The sequence below is a fragment of the Eurytemora carolleeae genome, unplaced genomic scaffold (assembly GCF_000591075.1).
Source record: "Eurytemora carolleeae unplaced genomic scaffold, Eaff_2.0 scaffold503, whole genome shotgun sequence".
Classification (NCBI taxonomy): Eukaryota; Metazoa; Arthropoda; class Copepoda; order Calanoida; family Temoridae; genus Eurytemora; species Eurytemora carolleeae.
Window position 1 is genome coordinate 55,656 of NW_019396393.1, and position 16,766 is coordinate 72,421.

Sequence of the window (16,766 nt, forward strand, 5' to 3'; positions counted from 1 at the left end):
TATAGTTGTATACTCTGTATACTGTATAGTTGTATACTCTGTATACTGTATAGTTGTATAATCTGTATACTGTATAGTTGTATACTCTGTATAGTTGTATACTCTGTATACTGTATAGTTGTATAATCTGTATACTGTATAGTTGTATACTCTGTATTGTAAACTGAGTACCTCATATAGTATACAATATAGTTGTATACTCTGTATACTGTATAGTTGTATACTCTGTATACTGTATAGTTGTATACTCTGTATACTGTATATTTGTATAATCTGTATACTGTATAGTTGTATAATCTGTATACTGTATTGTTGTATACTCTGTATACTGTATAGTTGTAAACTCTGTATACTGTATAGTTGTATACTCTGTATACTGTATAGTTGTATACTCTGTATACTGTATAGTTGTATACTCTGTATACTATATAGTTGTATACTCTGTAAACTGTATAGTTGTATACTTTGTATACTGTATAGTTGTATAATCTGTATACTGTATAGTTTTATAATCTGTATACTGTATAGTTGTATAATCTGTATACTGTATAGTTGTATAATCTGTATACTGTATAGTTGTATACTCTGTATTGTAAACTGTGTACCGTATATTGTATACTGTGTACTGTACACTGTTTTTTATATATATACTGTATAGTTAATAAAAAAAATACAGACACACAAACACATGCGTCTGCAGTATCCTGTATTCCGTATACTGGATAATTGTATTCACACTCAATTCACTTGATAAGTCAAATTTCTAGTTACTGTTAAAAATAATTGCATTATATATTATCAAATACACATAAATGTCGTCTTCCCATTCCAAAATTTTATGGGTCACACTGTATTTGGAAGACAGGTCTATTGTTATGCACTTCTATACATTAAATAAAAGATTTCATTTTTAAAAATTCGATTTTAGTTTCTCTTCATTGACAGGAAAAAGAAATGATATTCTTCTACAATTATTATTTAAAATTCAGAAATCATATCTACAGTCTACTCTCTTTTGGCAAATGAATAAAGACAATTAAGACCTTTTTTGTCTGAGCATAATTTAGGCTTGATTAAAATGGTTCTTGTCCCCTTCATAGATAAAATTGAATCAGGGAACGCCCCCTAGTCACCTGACACGCCCACGGTTGTCACATATATATCAATTATCAAGACTGAAATAAATACAATATATAAAGGATACAACTGACTGAATTTAATGTTAGTGCTTGGTGAAGGGGTGGGTGGGGGGGAGGGTTAGTAAAAACATACGTTTTAGCTTGAAAATATAAGCCACATAGTAGTGCATTTAAATTCAATTCTTAACAAAAGTTTACGCAATTGTAAAAATTTTATTACATCAGAGTCCAATTTTAATGAATTTGAGCCGCGTCTCATATCCGCCAAAAATCGGTTACAATTGAGCGCCGGCTAAAATCTTGAAACATTGAATACAATTTTAAGTGGAACCAACCATATTTGAACCACATCTCAAATCTAATCTTTTAATCACACTATAAAGAATCTTCTGTTTATGCCCGTTTTTAAATATAGTTAAAGATAGTTTATGGTTGTATAATTAGATAATTGGAAAATGAGGGAGTTACAGAGTTTATATAGCGAGGTACAGGGTGTCCCACATTAAAATTTGACCGCGTCAATCGGTGTAAATTACGATTTGGGGGACAAATCAGAAAATTTAAGAAAAATGAATGATTTTGAAAAATTTAATAAGGCTAATAGAAATTTGTTTGAAGAAAATGCTAGAGTTTTCAAGTATTATGTGCGTATTTTGGCGTTAAAGATTGGAGATAATCTAATATGATATGGGACGCTCTGAAGTTGGATATTTTGATAGATTGATATGCAAATAGTTAGATAGTTTAATAGCTGAATAGATAAATATAGTTAGATAGCTGAATATAGTTTTACAGTCAGATAAATCGATATCAGAATAGTCACATATTTTAAAAGCTAAATAGTTAAAGAAAAAGGTAAATAACCGAATAGTTCTATAGTTAGAAAGTTAGATAGTTAGAAAGTTAAATAGTTAGAAAGCTTAACAGTTAGAAAGCTAAACAATTGGATAGTTAGATGGTTGGATAAAGTATAGGTTTGAATTATAGGTTAGATAGTCAGATATTTAGATTGCTAAATAGTTAAATACTTAGACAGTTTGGATAGCTGAATAGTTTCAGTGAGGACCGTAAAACTCTTGGAGACGACTTTTACAAACTGAAGTTATGGCTTTAAAAGTCGAATGAAAATGAGTAACAGCAACATAACACTTTTCACTTAATATATGATTTCATAAATTACTAGTAAAACTATTTGCTTTGAAAAAACACTTAATTATTACTTTAATTTCGTCGTTCATTTCACAGTTTTCTGGTTCTTACTGTAGAGTAGATACTTGATAGACAGATAGTAAGATAACTGAATTATCATTTATTAAAGTATAGGTTTGAGACAATGCCTGCTGACTAAGGATACAGGAAATATCAACCCAAGACAAACAATTTTGGGAACCTTACAAAACCAGACAGAGAACTTAAAATAGAAGAAGGACCAGACGGAGAGCTTGTATTGGAAGAATGATCAGATGGAGAGCATGTAATGGAAGAATGATCAGAGGGAGAGCTTGTATTGGAAGAATGATCAGACGGAGAGCTTTTAATGGAAGAATGATCAGACGAAGAGCTTTTAATGGAAGAATGATCAGACGGAGAGCTTGTAATGGAAGAATGATCAGACGGAGAGCTTGTAATGGAAGAATGATCAGACGGAGAGTTTGTAATGGAGGAATGATCAGACGGAGAGTTTTTAATGGAAGAATGATCAGACGGAGAGCTTGTAGTGGAAGAATGATCAGACGGAGAGCTTGTAATGGAAGAATGATCAGACGGAGAGTTTGTAATGGAGGAATGATCAGCCGGAGAGCTTGTAATGGAAGATGATCCAAAGGAGACCTTGTAATGGAAGAATGATCAGACGGAGAGCTTGTAATGGAAAAATGATTCGACGGAGAGCTTGTAATGGGAGAATGATCAGACGGAGAGCTTGTAATGGAAGAATGGTCAGACGGAGACCTTGTTAGGAAAGAAGGATCAGACGGAGAGCTTGTAATGGAAGAATGATCAGACGGAGAGCTTGTAATGGAAGAAGGATCAGACGGAGATCTTGTAATGGAAGAATGATCAGACGGAGACCTTGTTAGGAAAGAAGGATCAGACGGAGAGCTTGTAATGGAAGAATGATCGGACGGAGACCTTGTTAGAAAAGAAGGATCAGACCAGTCAGAGAACTTTTTAATTCATTCTTTTCATGCCTCATATAATCTATATTTTCATCCTTCCATTAATCCATCTACTCAATCCTACATTTATTCATTCTTTCTTCCATTCGATTATCTATTTTTTCTTCCATTAATCTACCTATTCATGCTTCCATTAATCTATCGATTCATGCATCTATTACCCCTGAGAATCCGCAGTACCCATCTGCAAATATACATCAATTAATCATAGAAAAACCTATCAGACAAATATCAGCCTTACTCAGCGTATATTCAATTTAAACTTAGAGCTAAAAACTTAAAGGCAGTAATAAAAACTGGGTTTGTTGAAATCATTATACTGGCCATAATATTCCTAAGAGCAGAAACATAATTACATTCGATTATTTAGAAAGTTTTCTTAACAAATGTCACCCAAAGACCAAAAGATTTCTTTATAGGTTGATTTTATTCAATTCTTATATTTTTTTAGAATTCTTGTTGGTTGTGCTTAAAAAGTGGAATGGGTATAAAAGTTTCCAGTTTCCAGTAAACACGTGTAATGGGTGATTTGTTTCCACAGAATTGGTATTTTTTAATTTAATTTAGTTTAAAAAATATCAATGAATTATACTAGATCAATTAAATTCCGATTTTTCGATGAAATCATGAAATTATTCCACTAATTAAATAAACAGTTATTACTTAAATAATAAAAGTAATAATTTTCAACTAAGAGCAAATAGGTAAAAAATTACAGTAATTTGAAAACCTCAAAATCTAATTGGCTGTTTGCGACCATGTGAGTAAAATGTTAATTCAGTTTATCGTTTAAAGACCTTTTAATTTAAAAAATCATTATCAAGCACAGACATCTGACATGCATACATTACGCATATAATATGAATGAGGCAGGAACGCCTAAATTTGACGCTAAAGCGTCATATTATAGAGCTCATCCACACCATCAATCAGATCTGAGTATCAATCTATCATCTAATAACGGTCAAATCCAAGAGAGCACATTTCCGGTTCTACGAACTTTTGACATCGGTTTATGTACAATTGCTTTTATTCAACTGTATGTAGAGAATGACACGTTCGACCTTTTTTCGTTTCGTTCGTTTTTTTAATCGCGCAAAAAAATCATTTCGTTCGGTCTCAAAATTATCGTTCATTTTCCATCTATTTCGGTAGTTTTTGTCACTATAACAATCGTTTGGTAAAATCGTTCGTTCAGTAATAAAACTTGGAAAATTCGTTCGTTTAGCAAAAACGATAATTTTTTCAAGCTCGTTTGATCGATTTTAAATCGATCGATTTAAAAAAAATATTTTTTTATTTATCCCAACGATGTATTTCTTTCGTCCGTCGTTCGTTTTTTTTCTGAACGAAACCCTTTTCTTGAAAAATTTCGTTCGTTCAAATAAACAGTGCCAATCTTTAACTGTATGCAAAGAATGTACGTACCAGCTGCAGCGGCAGTGCAATGTTAGTTGAGCTATATATAAACGGCAGTTCAATGTTAGTTAAGCTATATATAAACGGCAGTGCAATGTTAGTTAAGCTACAGGGTGTCCCACGAAACATGACAGTTGATAAATAGTTTTGAATGTCGTCTTCCATACACTGTATTAGATATTAAAGGCTGTTTGCAGTTTATTTCGTTTAAAAAATCTTTTGCTCTAGTATATTTTACTTTGAAATTAATGTTACAAATTAATGACTCCTAAATAATACTTTTATTATTGTCTTTCGTATAAAAAAACTTATAAAATTATGGAAGAAGACATTCTAAACTATTTATACCAACTGTCATGTTTCGTGGGACACCCTGTATATATAAACGGCAGTGCAATGTTAGTTAAGCTATATATAAACGGCAGTGCAATGTTAGTTAAGCTATATATAAACGGCAGTGCAATGTTAGTTAAGCTATACATAAACGGCAGTGCAATGTTAGTTAAGCTATATATAAACGGCAGTGCAATGTTAGTTGGGCTATATATAAACGGCAGTGCAATGTTAGTTAAGCTATATATAAACGGCAGTGCAATGTTAGTTAGGCTATATATAAACGGCAGTGCAATGTTAGTTAAGCTATATATAAACGGCAGTGCAATGTTAGTTAAGCTACATATAAACGGCAGTGCAATGTTAGTTGAGCTATATATAAACGGCAGTGCAATGTTAGTTGAGCTATGTATAAACGGCAGTGCAAGGTTAGTTGAGCTATATATAAACTCCAAACTAAACATAAAGAGAAGGTAGATTTATGGAAAGTCAAAGGACCGACTTTGTGAGCTGAAAACTTCTCTGGTTTTCACTTTAGACCAAAGAGTTATAAAAACATACCTGTATCATATCAGGAAATCAAAAGAAATTTCATAACAATGCTCTTTAGAAAAAGGAGTATGTACAAATGATTACAAGATTTGATTTAAAATTAATTTACTTCAGTTTACTGTGTATAGTTTCTAATTGGTTGCTTTGTATTCTTAAATTTGAAATTTTGATTTAGGATTAATACAGACAGGACAAGAGGGTCAGTCTTGCTTCTTTTAATATTGAAACTTTAAATGTATTTTTTATAATACAACCCCACTCACTAATTACCCGACAGGGGGTTCTTGTACAGGGCAGAGCAAAACTGTCAAAGGTAAATAAGTAATAATCCTATCCAACCTATCTGTGTTATTTGCAGGACCTTCGCACCCCCCTGACGGATTCAGAGGGGTGTAGCCTTGAGACTATAGAATAGCTTCTCAATAGCACTTAAGGGAACCTAGTGCAAAGCAGGAAAATATCTATCTTAAAAAAAATCTATCTTCACTATAGGCAATCCAGACTGGACAGTACGACTGAGTGCATATACAGTACATATTGTACCGGCTTGGATCATGCAACTTTTAAAGTGGGTTGACGGAACTTCTATTTGTTTACATAAGAAGTAAGTGTAATGAAAATTCTGGAAGAAAAATGGAATTGGGTCTTTGTCAAAAACATGAATGTTTAAGCTCTATATACTTGCAACTTAATAGTATAAATCTTAGATATATTCAATCCTAGATTATTTGATCTAGCGGAATTCATAATTTGAAATATCTAAGGTCTACGACCTTGGGTTGCAAACTTGTACGGAATAGAACATCAGAGTTTGTTGCAAAAATTTTATTCCTTTACCAGGTGAGCTTACCTACTAAACTTTATTTGTAATAAATTTTCCATAAAATTTTTTTATTGCACTTTTTTTGAGAAAAGAAGTTATTATTGAGGTTCTTCCTTGCATCTTTATAGTTATCATCTTATTTCATGCTGTTTATATATGGAAATATTTTATTCATTTAAATTTAATGTTGACGAAAATTTATGAAGTTTTTTTTTCATAACCTTTTACTTCCTGCTACATACTGTATGCACCCTGCATTTAGGTGATTAGTAGAATGATTCTAGTTTTTTATTCACAGTTTAACACAAGGGAGAATTGACAACTAATCTAATTAAATTAAACATTAACTGTTCATGTCTGTTTACCTGTATTTTTATAAACAAGACCATTTGTGCAATGATATAAATGTAAATATATATAAATAATTATTTTTTATCCAAGAACAGTTAATTGCAGTTGCGTATATTCTGCGTACATATTGAAACCAATTCTCTCTGGGTGGAATTTGTAAACAAGAATAGGTCCCTCAGTGTTCGTTTAGTATCCAAGGAGGTTAATAAAAGCATTGAATTTTGATAATTCACATAATAGTTTCCTATGACCAGAATAATTCATGGATTATTTATGTGAAAGATGGATCCCATGTCAGACTTCTACATCCGTCTTGTGTTTACATTACCGCCCATTGACAGTACACTGCAGTACAAAGATGCGTACACCTCTGAAATAACTTTCCTTGCATTAAATCCTTGTTTTTATCTATATATTAAGACCGTCCTTGGTTTAGATAAAATAAGAATGAACTGAAGATTGTTTGATTAACCGAAAATTTGGCCAGAAGAATTTTTCGTAATTTCTTCTAAATATTTTAAATTGTTATCATTATCATTTAATCGTTTACACCCACAACAAAGAATGAGACTTCAGAGACGACTGTGCGAAATTCATTTGTCTGTTTCCTTATATTCATGATTCCCTGCTACTAAATACAGTTCTGTTTTTCTTTGCGAAATTTAGTCATTTATGACTTCACATTCAAGACAAGACTTAATTTAACCTTAGGATCCGTTAAATCTTAAGAATCAAGCTGTCTGTAACGTGTTATTCTTTGTGGGTAACCCTGTATTTTAAATCAAATTCAGTTAGATGCGACATTGGTCACTTTAAACACAAGACCAATATATATAAAATGCATAATTTTTGCTTGCAAAAACTAACGCCGAATCTTAGTTTACGGATTTAAGACTAATGAGGGTTGTTTAAAATATTAGTAACTTTACAACCTAAATTCTATCTTTTTATTCAATTAAATAAAAGAACAGGCATAAATAATCATCGTGTACAATCTTCATGATCAATTTTTATAAAAATCTTTGGTCAATATTTGGTGTTAAGTCCTTCAAAGTAAAATAACACATAAAAATCAATTTTTACGTTCATAAGGAAATTAAAACATTTCTACATATGTGTTTCACAGCCAAACGAATGACGACCTTTCATTCAGAACATTCAGAAAGAAGATTTACGGTGAACTAGGGTAGAGGGTGCATCAGAATAGTGAATGTAATAAATTCCTAGATTGGTCGCCATTCATACAGACCTGACTAGACATTTTATATCTTTGAGGGTGAATTAAGAAATTCCGCAATTTGCATCGGAAAAGAAAGTGATGGATTATGTAAAATATTTTGGCGGATTCCAGATGTTTTTTGTTTCAATAGAAATCCTCTAAAAGTCTGAGAGACTTGACTCTGAATCCTCGGCGGATTCTCGAGACTTCTTCTCGTAGAATAATCGAGATAGATCATACGAAGGCAAAGATTGGTTCATGTTCATGTTTTTATTCCTCTCAGTCTTCATCTTGGTGTTCTTCATATTTCTCGGAGTATTTAGACTGCATCTTGAAACTGCTCCTGAAATCTACAGAGTCATCACAAATAATATTGCTTCAAGAAAACTTTTTTAAATTGTGGACCATCTTATGGTTGATCGTTTATTATTATTATTATTATTATTAAAGGGGGTGTCGTTGTAATTTCAAGTAACTCTCCATTTACAGATAGACAAGAGTAAGAGCACCGATGTGCATCGGACATGACACTCTGTAACGAGAGGGTCACTCAAAATTACAACTTCAGTCCCGTTTAAAGGCTATTATTTTAGGCTGACCTGAATTGTGTCCACCGCGACGAAAATTGGTTTCTGCTTCGGACAAATCTGTGTCAGAATCTTCTGCTCGTAGCATTCCTGCTCGCAGCGTAGTTTCAGTAACCGGAGAGTGTGGCTCTGAGCGAGGAGACTGCGGCTCGGAGCGGGGGCTCTGTTGCCCTGAATCTTGTTGTGAGTGCAGGGAGGGATCAAAGATTTCTGAATCTGTTGAATCAATGTTTAATGAATCAGGATCTCCGACTTCTATCTCACTAGAACTTGAGATCTCACACAACTCATCATCTTGCAAACCTTAAAAACATTTTCAACAATTCCTTTCAAATTTAAATTGGTAAGGTTAGTGTAGGAAAAAAATTTGAAATTTAGATATAATTGATTACATAACATGGAAAACTAATAGATTTTCATCTAAACTAAACTACTCTATATTGGTTATTTTGATAAATTAAACGTTTTAAACATATTAAATTGATGCTTGGTAGGTCAGAGTAAATAGTACCCGTGAACACACACGGTTCTAACATCTATACTTACCAATATCAACAGGGTTTGGTTGCTTCATATCAGTTCGTTCCACTGCCTCATGCTCTACGTCCACCGGTTCGTCCGGAGAATTCTTTTTTGATTCGTCCGACTCGTCCGTAAACTCATTCAAGGTTTCAAACTGCGGTGGACTAACTTTTCGTCTAAAAGAAGAAAGTATCGATACGGATGGTCTAAGCCATCTATAAAAACTATGTCATACAACCATTATAACAAAACTTACTCGATATTTAAAAAAGACTTAATGAACTTGACTTGAGGACTTGATGAACGATCGTTTATTGTCGATCATGATAATAATGATAAAAGATCGATTGAAAGACATAACACCATTCAATGGACGAACAGGGTCTATAAAGATCATATTTTGCTCCATCACATTTTATTTTGTTACAAATGTTATGGTTATGCCATTTTTGATAGAAAAAAAGAAATATCAGAATTATTTGATAGGGTACGATACATTACTTGATCGATCGCTGTCGAATAATAAAAACGACAACTTTTGTATGTTTAAAAGAGAAGAGAAAAGTCTAAAGGATACGAGATGATCAATGATAATATAATTAGGTAAACCTGGTTGAACTGGATCGACCCAGTAGAGGACTATGTGAGCTACCAGGACTTGAGTTGGACCTAAATACATCAATTCTTATTTTGCTTCATGATCACTATCTTATTGAGCCTCACTTTTAAAAATGATGGACCTTTTAATAAACTTTTTAGTATTAAAATAGAAAAATCCTTTGGTTAACTAATTATGTCTTCTGTGTTACACAAAATACCTTCTGTTACACTAAATGTATTGCAATGAAATCTTACATTGTATATATCGCATATGACATAAGATTTTTAAAAAATCTAACCTTGTGAGTAAATTTGTTCTGTCCAAAGATCTTGTCATTAAAGAGGAACTCTTACATTTTCTGGAACATACATTAGTTAAATAAAGGTACAAAATACATTATACATAAACAACAGTTAAAAGTATAATAGATTTCACTGGATATATCTTTTGTGTTAGGCATGTTAATTGGTCCATTTATAAACAATTTAAGGTTTATACACTAGTTTCAACGTATTTCAAAGCAAAAGAAAACCAAACTTTTGAAGAATTAAATTTTGAAAAGTGTCGATTTTTGCATATTTTTGCAGAGAAACCTGAAATAAAAAACCTTAAATATGGATCAGGTTTCAGGAGCCGTTGAACATTTACAAAAGTTGAATAAATTTACCACCCAAATTTTTATATAGATAACTCTGTTCATTAAACTCGTTCATTAAAATTCCTACCTAATTTATGAAAATTCAAAAACTAAAAAATTGTAAAAAAAAATGCAAATAATTCATATATGTTTACTCATATTTTTAACCCTTTTTAACCAATTTTTGCATAAGAACTTTAGCTATCGGAGGGAGGGTACAGCAATTGAATCTAGCCCTCACATGTTCTTTTCTACATTGATATAGTTAACTAGATCATTTTAAATAAATACCTTAAGAAAAGCGGACTTTGTGGAGACAACTTTCTTGAGAGTCTGTAATTAATGAATAATTTATTTTAATAAATGGCTACGTTTTTAACAAATTTAACTGTCTTTGCAATTTAAAGTGACCCTTCTTTGAAGATACTTGCTCGATTCACAACAAATTCGGATTCTATAATGAATTTTAAATTCATGAAGCAGAGACATTGTAGGAAATTGGTAGAATTGATCCCTTTAAAAAAAGCGACGATATATTTCTCATTGTTAATCTGTCTAAGGGGTAATGGTACCATTGTGAATCTGCAATAGATCTTCAAATGGAGGGTAACTCAAAATTATTTGGTACATATGGTTACCTGGGACTTATATCTGGAAGATCGTATTCCAGTTTCCAAGCCACAGATTCTATCTTCTCTACAACCTCCAGGACTCTAGACAAGTATACTTTTAATATATTGTTTTCATATCTCTAAGACATACAGGAAGAGGGGGGGGATTAGTCTTGAAAATTGTTGAACAGTTAAGAACCAGACAATGTTGGAATGATTGTCGTCTTCTTTTGATTATACAACGTAATTTCGTATTTTGGGTTCTCTCTAACAATGGCAATCTGGGTATTCCATTTCGGGGGTCTTTTCAGATTTTTCTTCTTATTCTAACTATTAACTGATTTATTTTTCTAAAATGCGCCCTTAACATTTTTAGAAACTTTTAAAATTCTAATGATCGTTTATCCATTAGAAGAAAGAATGAAGCCGACAACCATTTGACAATTTTATTGTCACCCCTGCTCTGTATCTTCTCAATTTTGTTGTCACCCCTGCTCTGTATCTTCTCAATTTTATTGTCACCCCTGCCTTGTATCTTCTCAATTTTGTTGTCACCCCTGCTCTGTATCTTCTTAATTTTTTTTGTCACCCCTGCCCTGTATCTTCTCAATTTTATTGTCACCCCTGCCCTGTATCTTCTTAATTTTATTGTCACATCTTCCCTGTATCTTCTCATTTTTATTGTCACCACTGCTCTGTATCTTCTCAATTTTATTATCACCCCTGCCTTGTATCTTCTCAATTTTATTGTCACCCCTGCCCTGTATCTTCTCAATTTTATTGTCACCCCTGCCCTGTATCTTCTCAATTTTATTGTCACCCCTGCTCTGTATCTTCTCAATTTTATTGTCACCCCTGCCTTGTATCTTCTCAATTTTATTGTCACCCCTGCTCTGTATCTTCTCAATTTTATTGTCACCCCTGCTCTGTATCTTCTTAATTTTATTGTCACCCCTGCCTTGTATCTTCTCAATTTTAATTTTATTGTCAACCCTGCCCTGTATCTTCTCAATTTTATTGTCACCCCTGCTCTGTATCTTCTCATTTTATTGTCACCCCTGCCTTGTATCTTCTCAATTTTATTGTCACCCCTGCCCTGTATCTTCTCAATTTTATTGCCACCCCTGCCTTGTCTCTTCTCAATTTTATTGTCACCCCTGCACTGTATCTTCTCAATTTTATTTTCACCCCTGCTCTGTATCTTCTCAATTTAATTGTCATCCCTGCCCTGTATCTTCTCAATTTTATTGTCACCCCTGCCTTGTATCTTCTCAATTTTGTTGTCACCCCTGCTCTGTATCTTCTCAATTTTATTGTCACCCCTGCCCTGTATCTTCTCAATTTTATTATCACCCCTGCCCTGTATCTTCTTAATTTTATTGTCACCCCTTCCCTGTATCTTCTCAATTTTATTGTCACCCCTGCTCTGTATCTTCTCAATTTTATTGTCACCCCTGCCCTGTATCTTCTCAATTTTATTGTCACCCCTGCCCTGTATCTTCTCAATTGGTAAAGCAGCAGATCCACAATGCACATTGCACATGGTAGTGTCCCAGATTACGAAAGAAAAATTTGCAATTCAAGTATAAAAACAAGTTTAACTTAATGTATAATTTACTCGAACGAAAGTAAAATCAAATGCAATGTGGATTAAATTATGTATTTAATATAAATTAAACCAGTTGTTTTCATTTAGTCAAATTTATATCTCTACCAGGAGAATATAGCAGTCCAGCTTGGAAATTCAGCTTTTCCTGGAATCTGTAATTTTTTTCAAACCAAGCTAAAACAATTCACATGATTCTAACAAGTTACCCAATACAAATTTTAGGCAAATCGGTCAAGGGGTTCATGAGTTATGATCGGACAGACAAACAGAGATTACTACTTTTTACATATGCCTGGGTGGTCTGTAGCATAATATAAAAATTAAGAATTAATTACCACGAGGCAAAATATTTTAATACAAAATTAAATATCTAGGTTATATTGTGATGAATATATGTTTAAATAAACTGCTTGAGGGTAGATTTAAACTAGGTTTGGAAGCTAAACTACTCCTACGCTTACTACAGTTTACACATGCAACAAGAGATCTTCAAACCAATCTTCTCGGAACAAGGAAACACAATTAGGACAAAAATAATAAGAAAAAACTGTGTCCGAATTTAATAAATTTAAGCCGCGTCTCAAATCCCCCAAAAACCGATTTCAATTGAGCGTCGGCTTAAATCTTGAAAATTTGGATACAATATTAATTGGAACGAACCATATTTGAGCCGCGGCTTAAATTTTTTAAATTCGGCCTCTGTATTTCTTACTTTTTATGGAAAAAAATAAGGCAGTCAAACAAAAAATTTTACTTTTAAAAAATACTTGAGTATTGTTTATGATATCATCTGAATTGTTAAATAATTCAAGTGAGAAAATCAAACAAAAAAAAGAAGAAAAAAATATATAAATCCTTTAAAGTCCTTGACTAATACTAGTGATTCTACTAATATACTACCACTACTGCTAATGTTAGTCTAATGAAAGTCTAATGCTATTCTGATAATAATCTAATAACAATATTTTATTCTTCTAATGCTATTCTAATAGTAATATAATATTAGACTGATAAAAGTCTAATATCAGTTGAATATTGGATATTATTGGACTCAAATTAGTCTGTAAATTCGATAATGTAAGAGTAACTTTATAAATTGTTAAGACTGGATAAAAAGTGTAGACTGACGAAGGGTCGGTATAAACATATATTCAGCCGAGGTACTTATCTAGATTGCATAGATCAAATGCTTAGCATGGAAAATTAAATAATTTATTCAATGTTACGCATGAGTGAGAATTTATTTAATCTTTACGATATTACTTGTTTCACTTCCTTCAGGTTTAATATTACTTTAATGAGGATTTTTAAGATCGTGATAAGGTTTTAATAAGCAAAACCTTGTTTTTTCTCCAACAATTTAATCAAATAATTGAATACGAATGCATATGTTTTGTGCATAAATTATATCTGCATTGTGAGTTGTGACGTCAGCGTAGAAAAAAAGGAAACATTTGTGTTTGTGGGACATTAAACATTTAAACAATTTAAAGTGTGTTCCATGTTGTTATTGTTAACTCTACTGTGTTTGATATTAATTGGATTAATCAAAATCATATCTTGAGTCTAACATACATCTTCATATTCCATATCTTTACAGGTCTCACTTAAATTGTAAACAAATTATTTGTAAATCGAATAAAAACTTAATATTTCTTCAGCTAAATTGTGGGAAAAGTTTTACCATGATTGTGAACTTTAATGGTTTAAAGGTATTAAAACTACAATTATAATATCAACTACAAAATTATAAAAAAAGAATCTAAACCCCTTTAAATTACGAAAAATAGAAACCTCACTTCAGACAAAATGTGTTTTGAAAAACCTTTCAGAGAACTTTCGGTCTGTTACATTGACTTTATTTACACATCAAACACATTAATAAAATTTATGCGGAATTATTGGTACAACCTTGAGACATCGTAACTCCTCTTTTTTTATTTTACATTTAAGAGTGACACAATTATTCATTTCAAACTTTTCACTCACAAATAGGACAGAAAAAAAAGATATGTTTTCAACAATTGAAGATTTTAATCTCAGTTGAAATTAACTTAAATTTAAAGGCTAGTAGCATTTGCAGAAATTCATGCTTGCAAATTTATGCAAATATTCTGGGTTAATTCATAATTATAAAATATCCGCAAATTTTTGCATGCTTCCTTCTCAATTTATTTTGCATAAAATCTTAAATATTTTAAATATTCAGTAATGAATTATAGGTATCAGTGCAGTCAGTGCAGTATTTTGTAACCTCCAAAATTAAATGGCGAGAGGTTTTCAATTTATTTAAAAACATTATGAACTTGAAGCAAACTGTAGAGATTTTAATCTTAATTAATGATAATAATTATCTAATTAATTATAATAAAAATAGTAAAAAATTAAGCTATCAGTTTATCTTTCTTAAATAAACACAAATAAACGTCGGTTAATAAAAGAACCGTAATAAACCGTAATAGACACTAACAGTGAACACAATTAACACTTTGTCTAAATTTACTAAAATTAAAACTGTTTAGTGCTATACAGTCGTATTATACTGATTCATAATGCATAATATCTGAAATGAAAAAAGTTCTTAAAATCAAAATATAGATTATGATGATTAAGATACTCGAATAAATACTGTTAGATAGTGTTGGGGGTTTTATTTCGTTCGTTTTTGAGGACTTTTTAGGTTTTTGGACTTCCTATGAGTAGATATTTGCATGAACAAACTTAAAAACGAACAAAATGAACAATCGGTTTTTGGGTTCGTTTTTTTAGTTCGTTCATACAAAAATAGTCTTCCAGGGCTAAAATTTTATAGTGTAAGAAAAGCAAATGTTTCGAAAAAAAGTTTTGAAATGCGTGAAACTTTGTTAAAACCTTTTAACAACAAAAAACCTTAAAAGTTTTAAAAAACGAACGCATATTTTTGATAGGTGTAAGGGAGATTAAATTTAAAAAATAATAAGACAGAATGAGTGCTAGTTTGAAGGTCAGACTATAGTAAACAACTCAGCATTGACTGAAAACTTTCTTTAATTTAGTTTATTTACAGCACTCAATATTTTCAAGTAATTCGTAAATTCAAGTCGGACTCCTCGCTTTAATTAGGTCGGGCAATTCAAGTCTCAGGAAACTAAGGAAGTTAATGGTGACTATATTCACTTTTCATTACTTTTTTATTTAATATTTGTAACAGTATCTGTACATTAAACTATATTCACTTCTCATTACTTTTTTATTTAATATTTGTAACAGTATCTGTACATTAAACTATTTTCACTTCTCATTACTTTTTTATTTAATATTTGTAACAGTATCTGTACATTAAACTATTTTCACTTCTCATTACTTTTTTATATAATATTTGTAACAGTATCAGTACATTAAACTATATTCACTTCTCATTACTTTTTTATTTAATATTTGTAACAGTATCAGTACATTAAACTATATTCACTTCTCATTACTTTTTTATTTAATATTTGTAACAGTATCAGTACATTAAACTATATTCACTTCTCATTACTTTTTTATCAATCTTTTCTGATTTTGTACTAACGAGGCATTTCTTCCGAAATGCGTCGTTTTTCATCAATTAGTTGTTTATTTTTAATCCCGTTACTTTAATCTCTCACATAATGGGCATATCTGGTTAAACCTATAGGGAGTGAGAGTCCCCTGTTATATATCTAGTACATGGGGGAGTAAAGGGGTAGACCCCCTGTATATCAAGTATCTGGGGGAGTGAAGGGTTAGGTCCCCTGTATATCAAGTAACTGGGGAAGTGAGGGGGTAGGTTCCTGTATCTAATACCTGGGGGAGTGAGGGAGTAGGTCCCCTGTATCTAATACCTGGGGGAGTGAGGGGGTAGGTCCCCTGAATCCTCAGGAAAGGGTCGTATTGGAATTCCATTCTTTCCAGGGGGAGCAGAGACAGGTCGTCCACGGAGCGAACTTCTGAATAAAATGTGTTTAAATATAAGCAAAATCCCCCNACGTTTGGATATATAGAAAATACGGGTTCAAAACTGAAATCAAACGCTTATTTAACGTTTGGATATATAGAAAATACGGGTTCAAAACTGAAATCAAACGCTTATTTAACGTTTGGATATATAGAAAATACGGGTTCAAAACTGAAATCAAACGCTTATTTAACGTTTGGATATATAGAAAATACGGGTTCAAAACTG

At 31.9% G+C, this 16,766-nt stretch overlaps 2 protein-coding genes across 2 annotated transcripts; both read right to left on the reverse strand.

The window, feature by feature from the left end:
• Window positions 1–2,551: 2,551 nt before the first annotated feature.
• Window positions 2,552–8,055, reverse strand: LOC111702347 (uncharacterized). The gene is made up of 3 exons (XM_023474002.1): window positions 8,044–8,055; window positions 3,478–3,500; window positions 2,552–3,269 (listed from the first exon to the last, which is right to left on the reverse strand). The coding sequence occupies exons 1-3, from the start codon at window positions 8,053–8,055 to the stop codon at window positions 2,552–2,554; spliced, it is 753 nt and encodes a 250-aa protein (XP_023329770.1).
• On the reverse strand, window positions 7,728–16,556 carry LOC111702357 (uncharacterized). The gene is made up of 8 exons (XM_023474015.1): window positions 16,426–16,556; window positions 10,999–11,073; window positions 10,652–10,693; window positions 10,022–10,081; window positions 9,732–9,791; window positions 9,147–9,298; window positions 8,613–8,903; window positions 7,728–8,356 (listed from the first exon to the last, which is right to left on the reverse strand). The coding sequence occupies exons 4-8, from the start codon at window positions 10,057–10,059 to the stop codon at window positions 8,172–8,174; spliced, it is 726 nt and encodes a 241-aa protein (XP_023329783.1). The 5' UTR covers window positions 10,060–10,081; window positions 10,652–10,693; window positions 10,999–11,073; window positions 16,426–16,556; the 3' UTR covers window positions 7,728–8,171.
• Window positions 16,557–16,766: the final 210 nt, after the last annotated feature.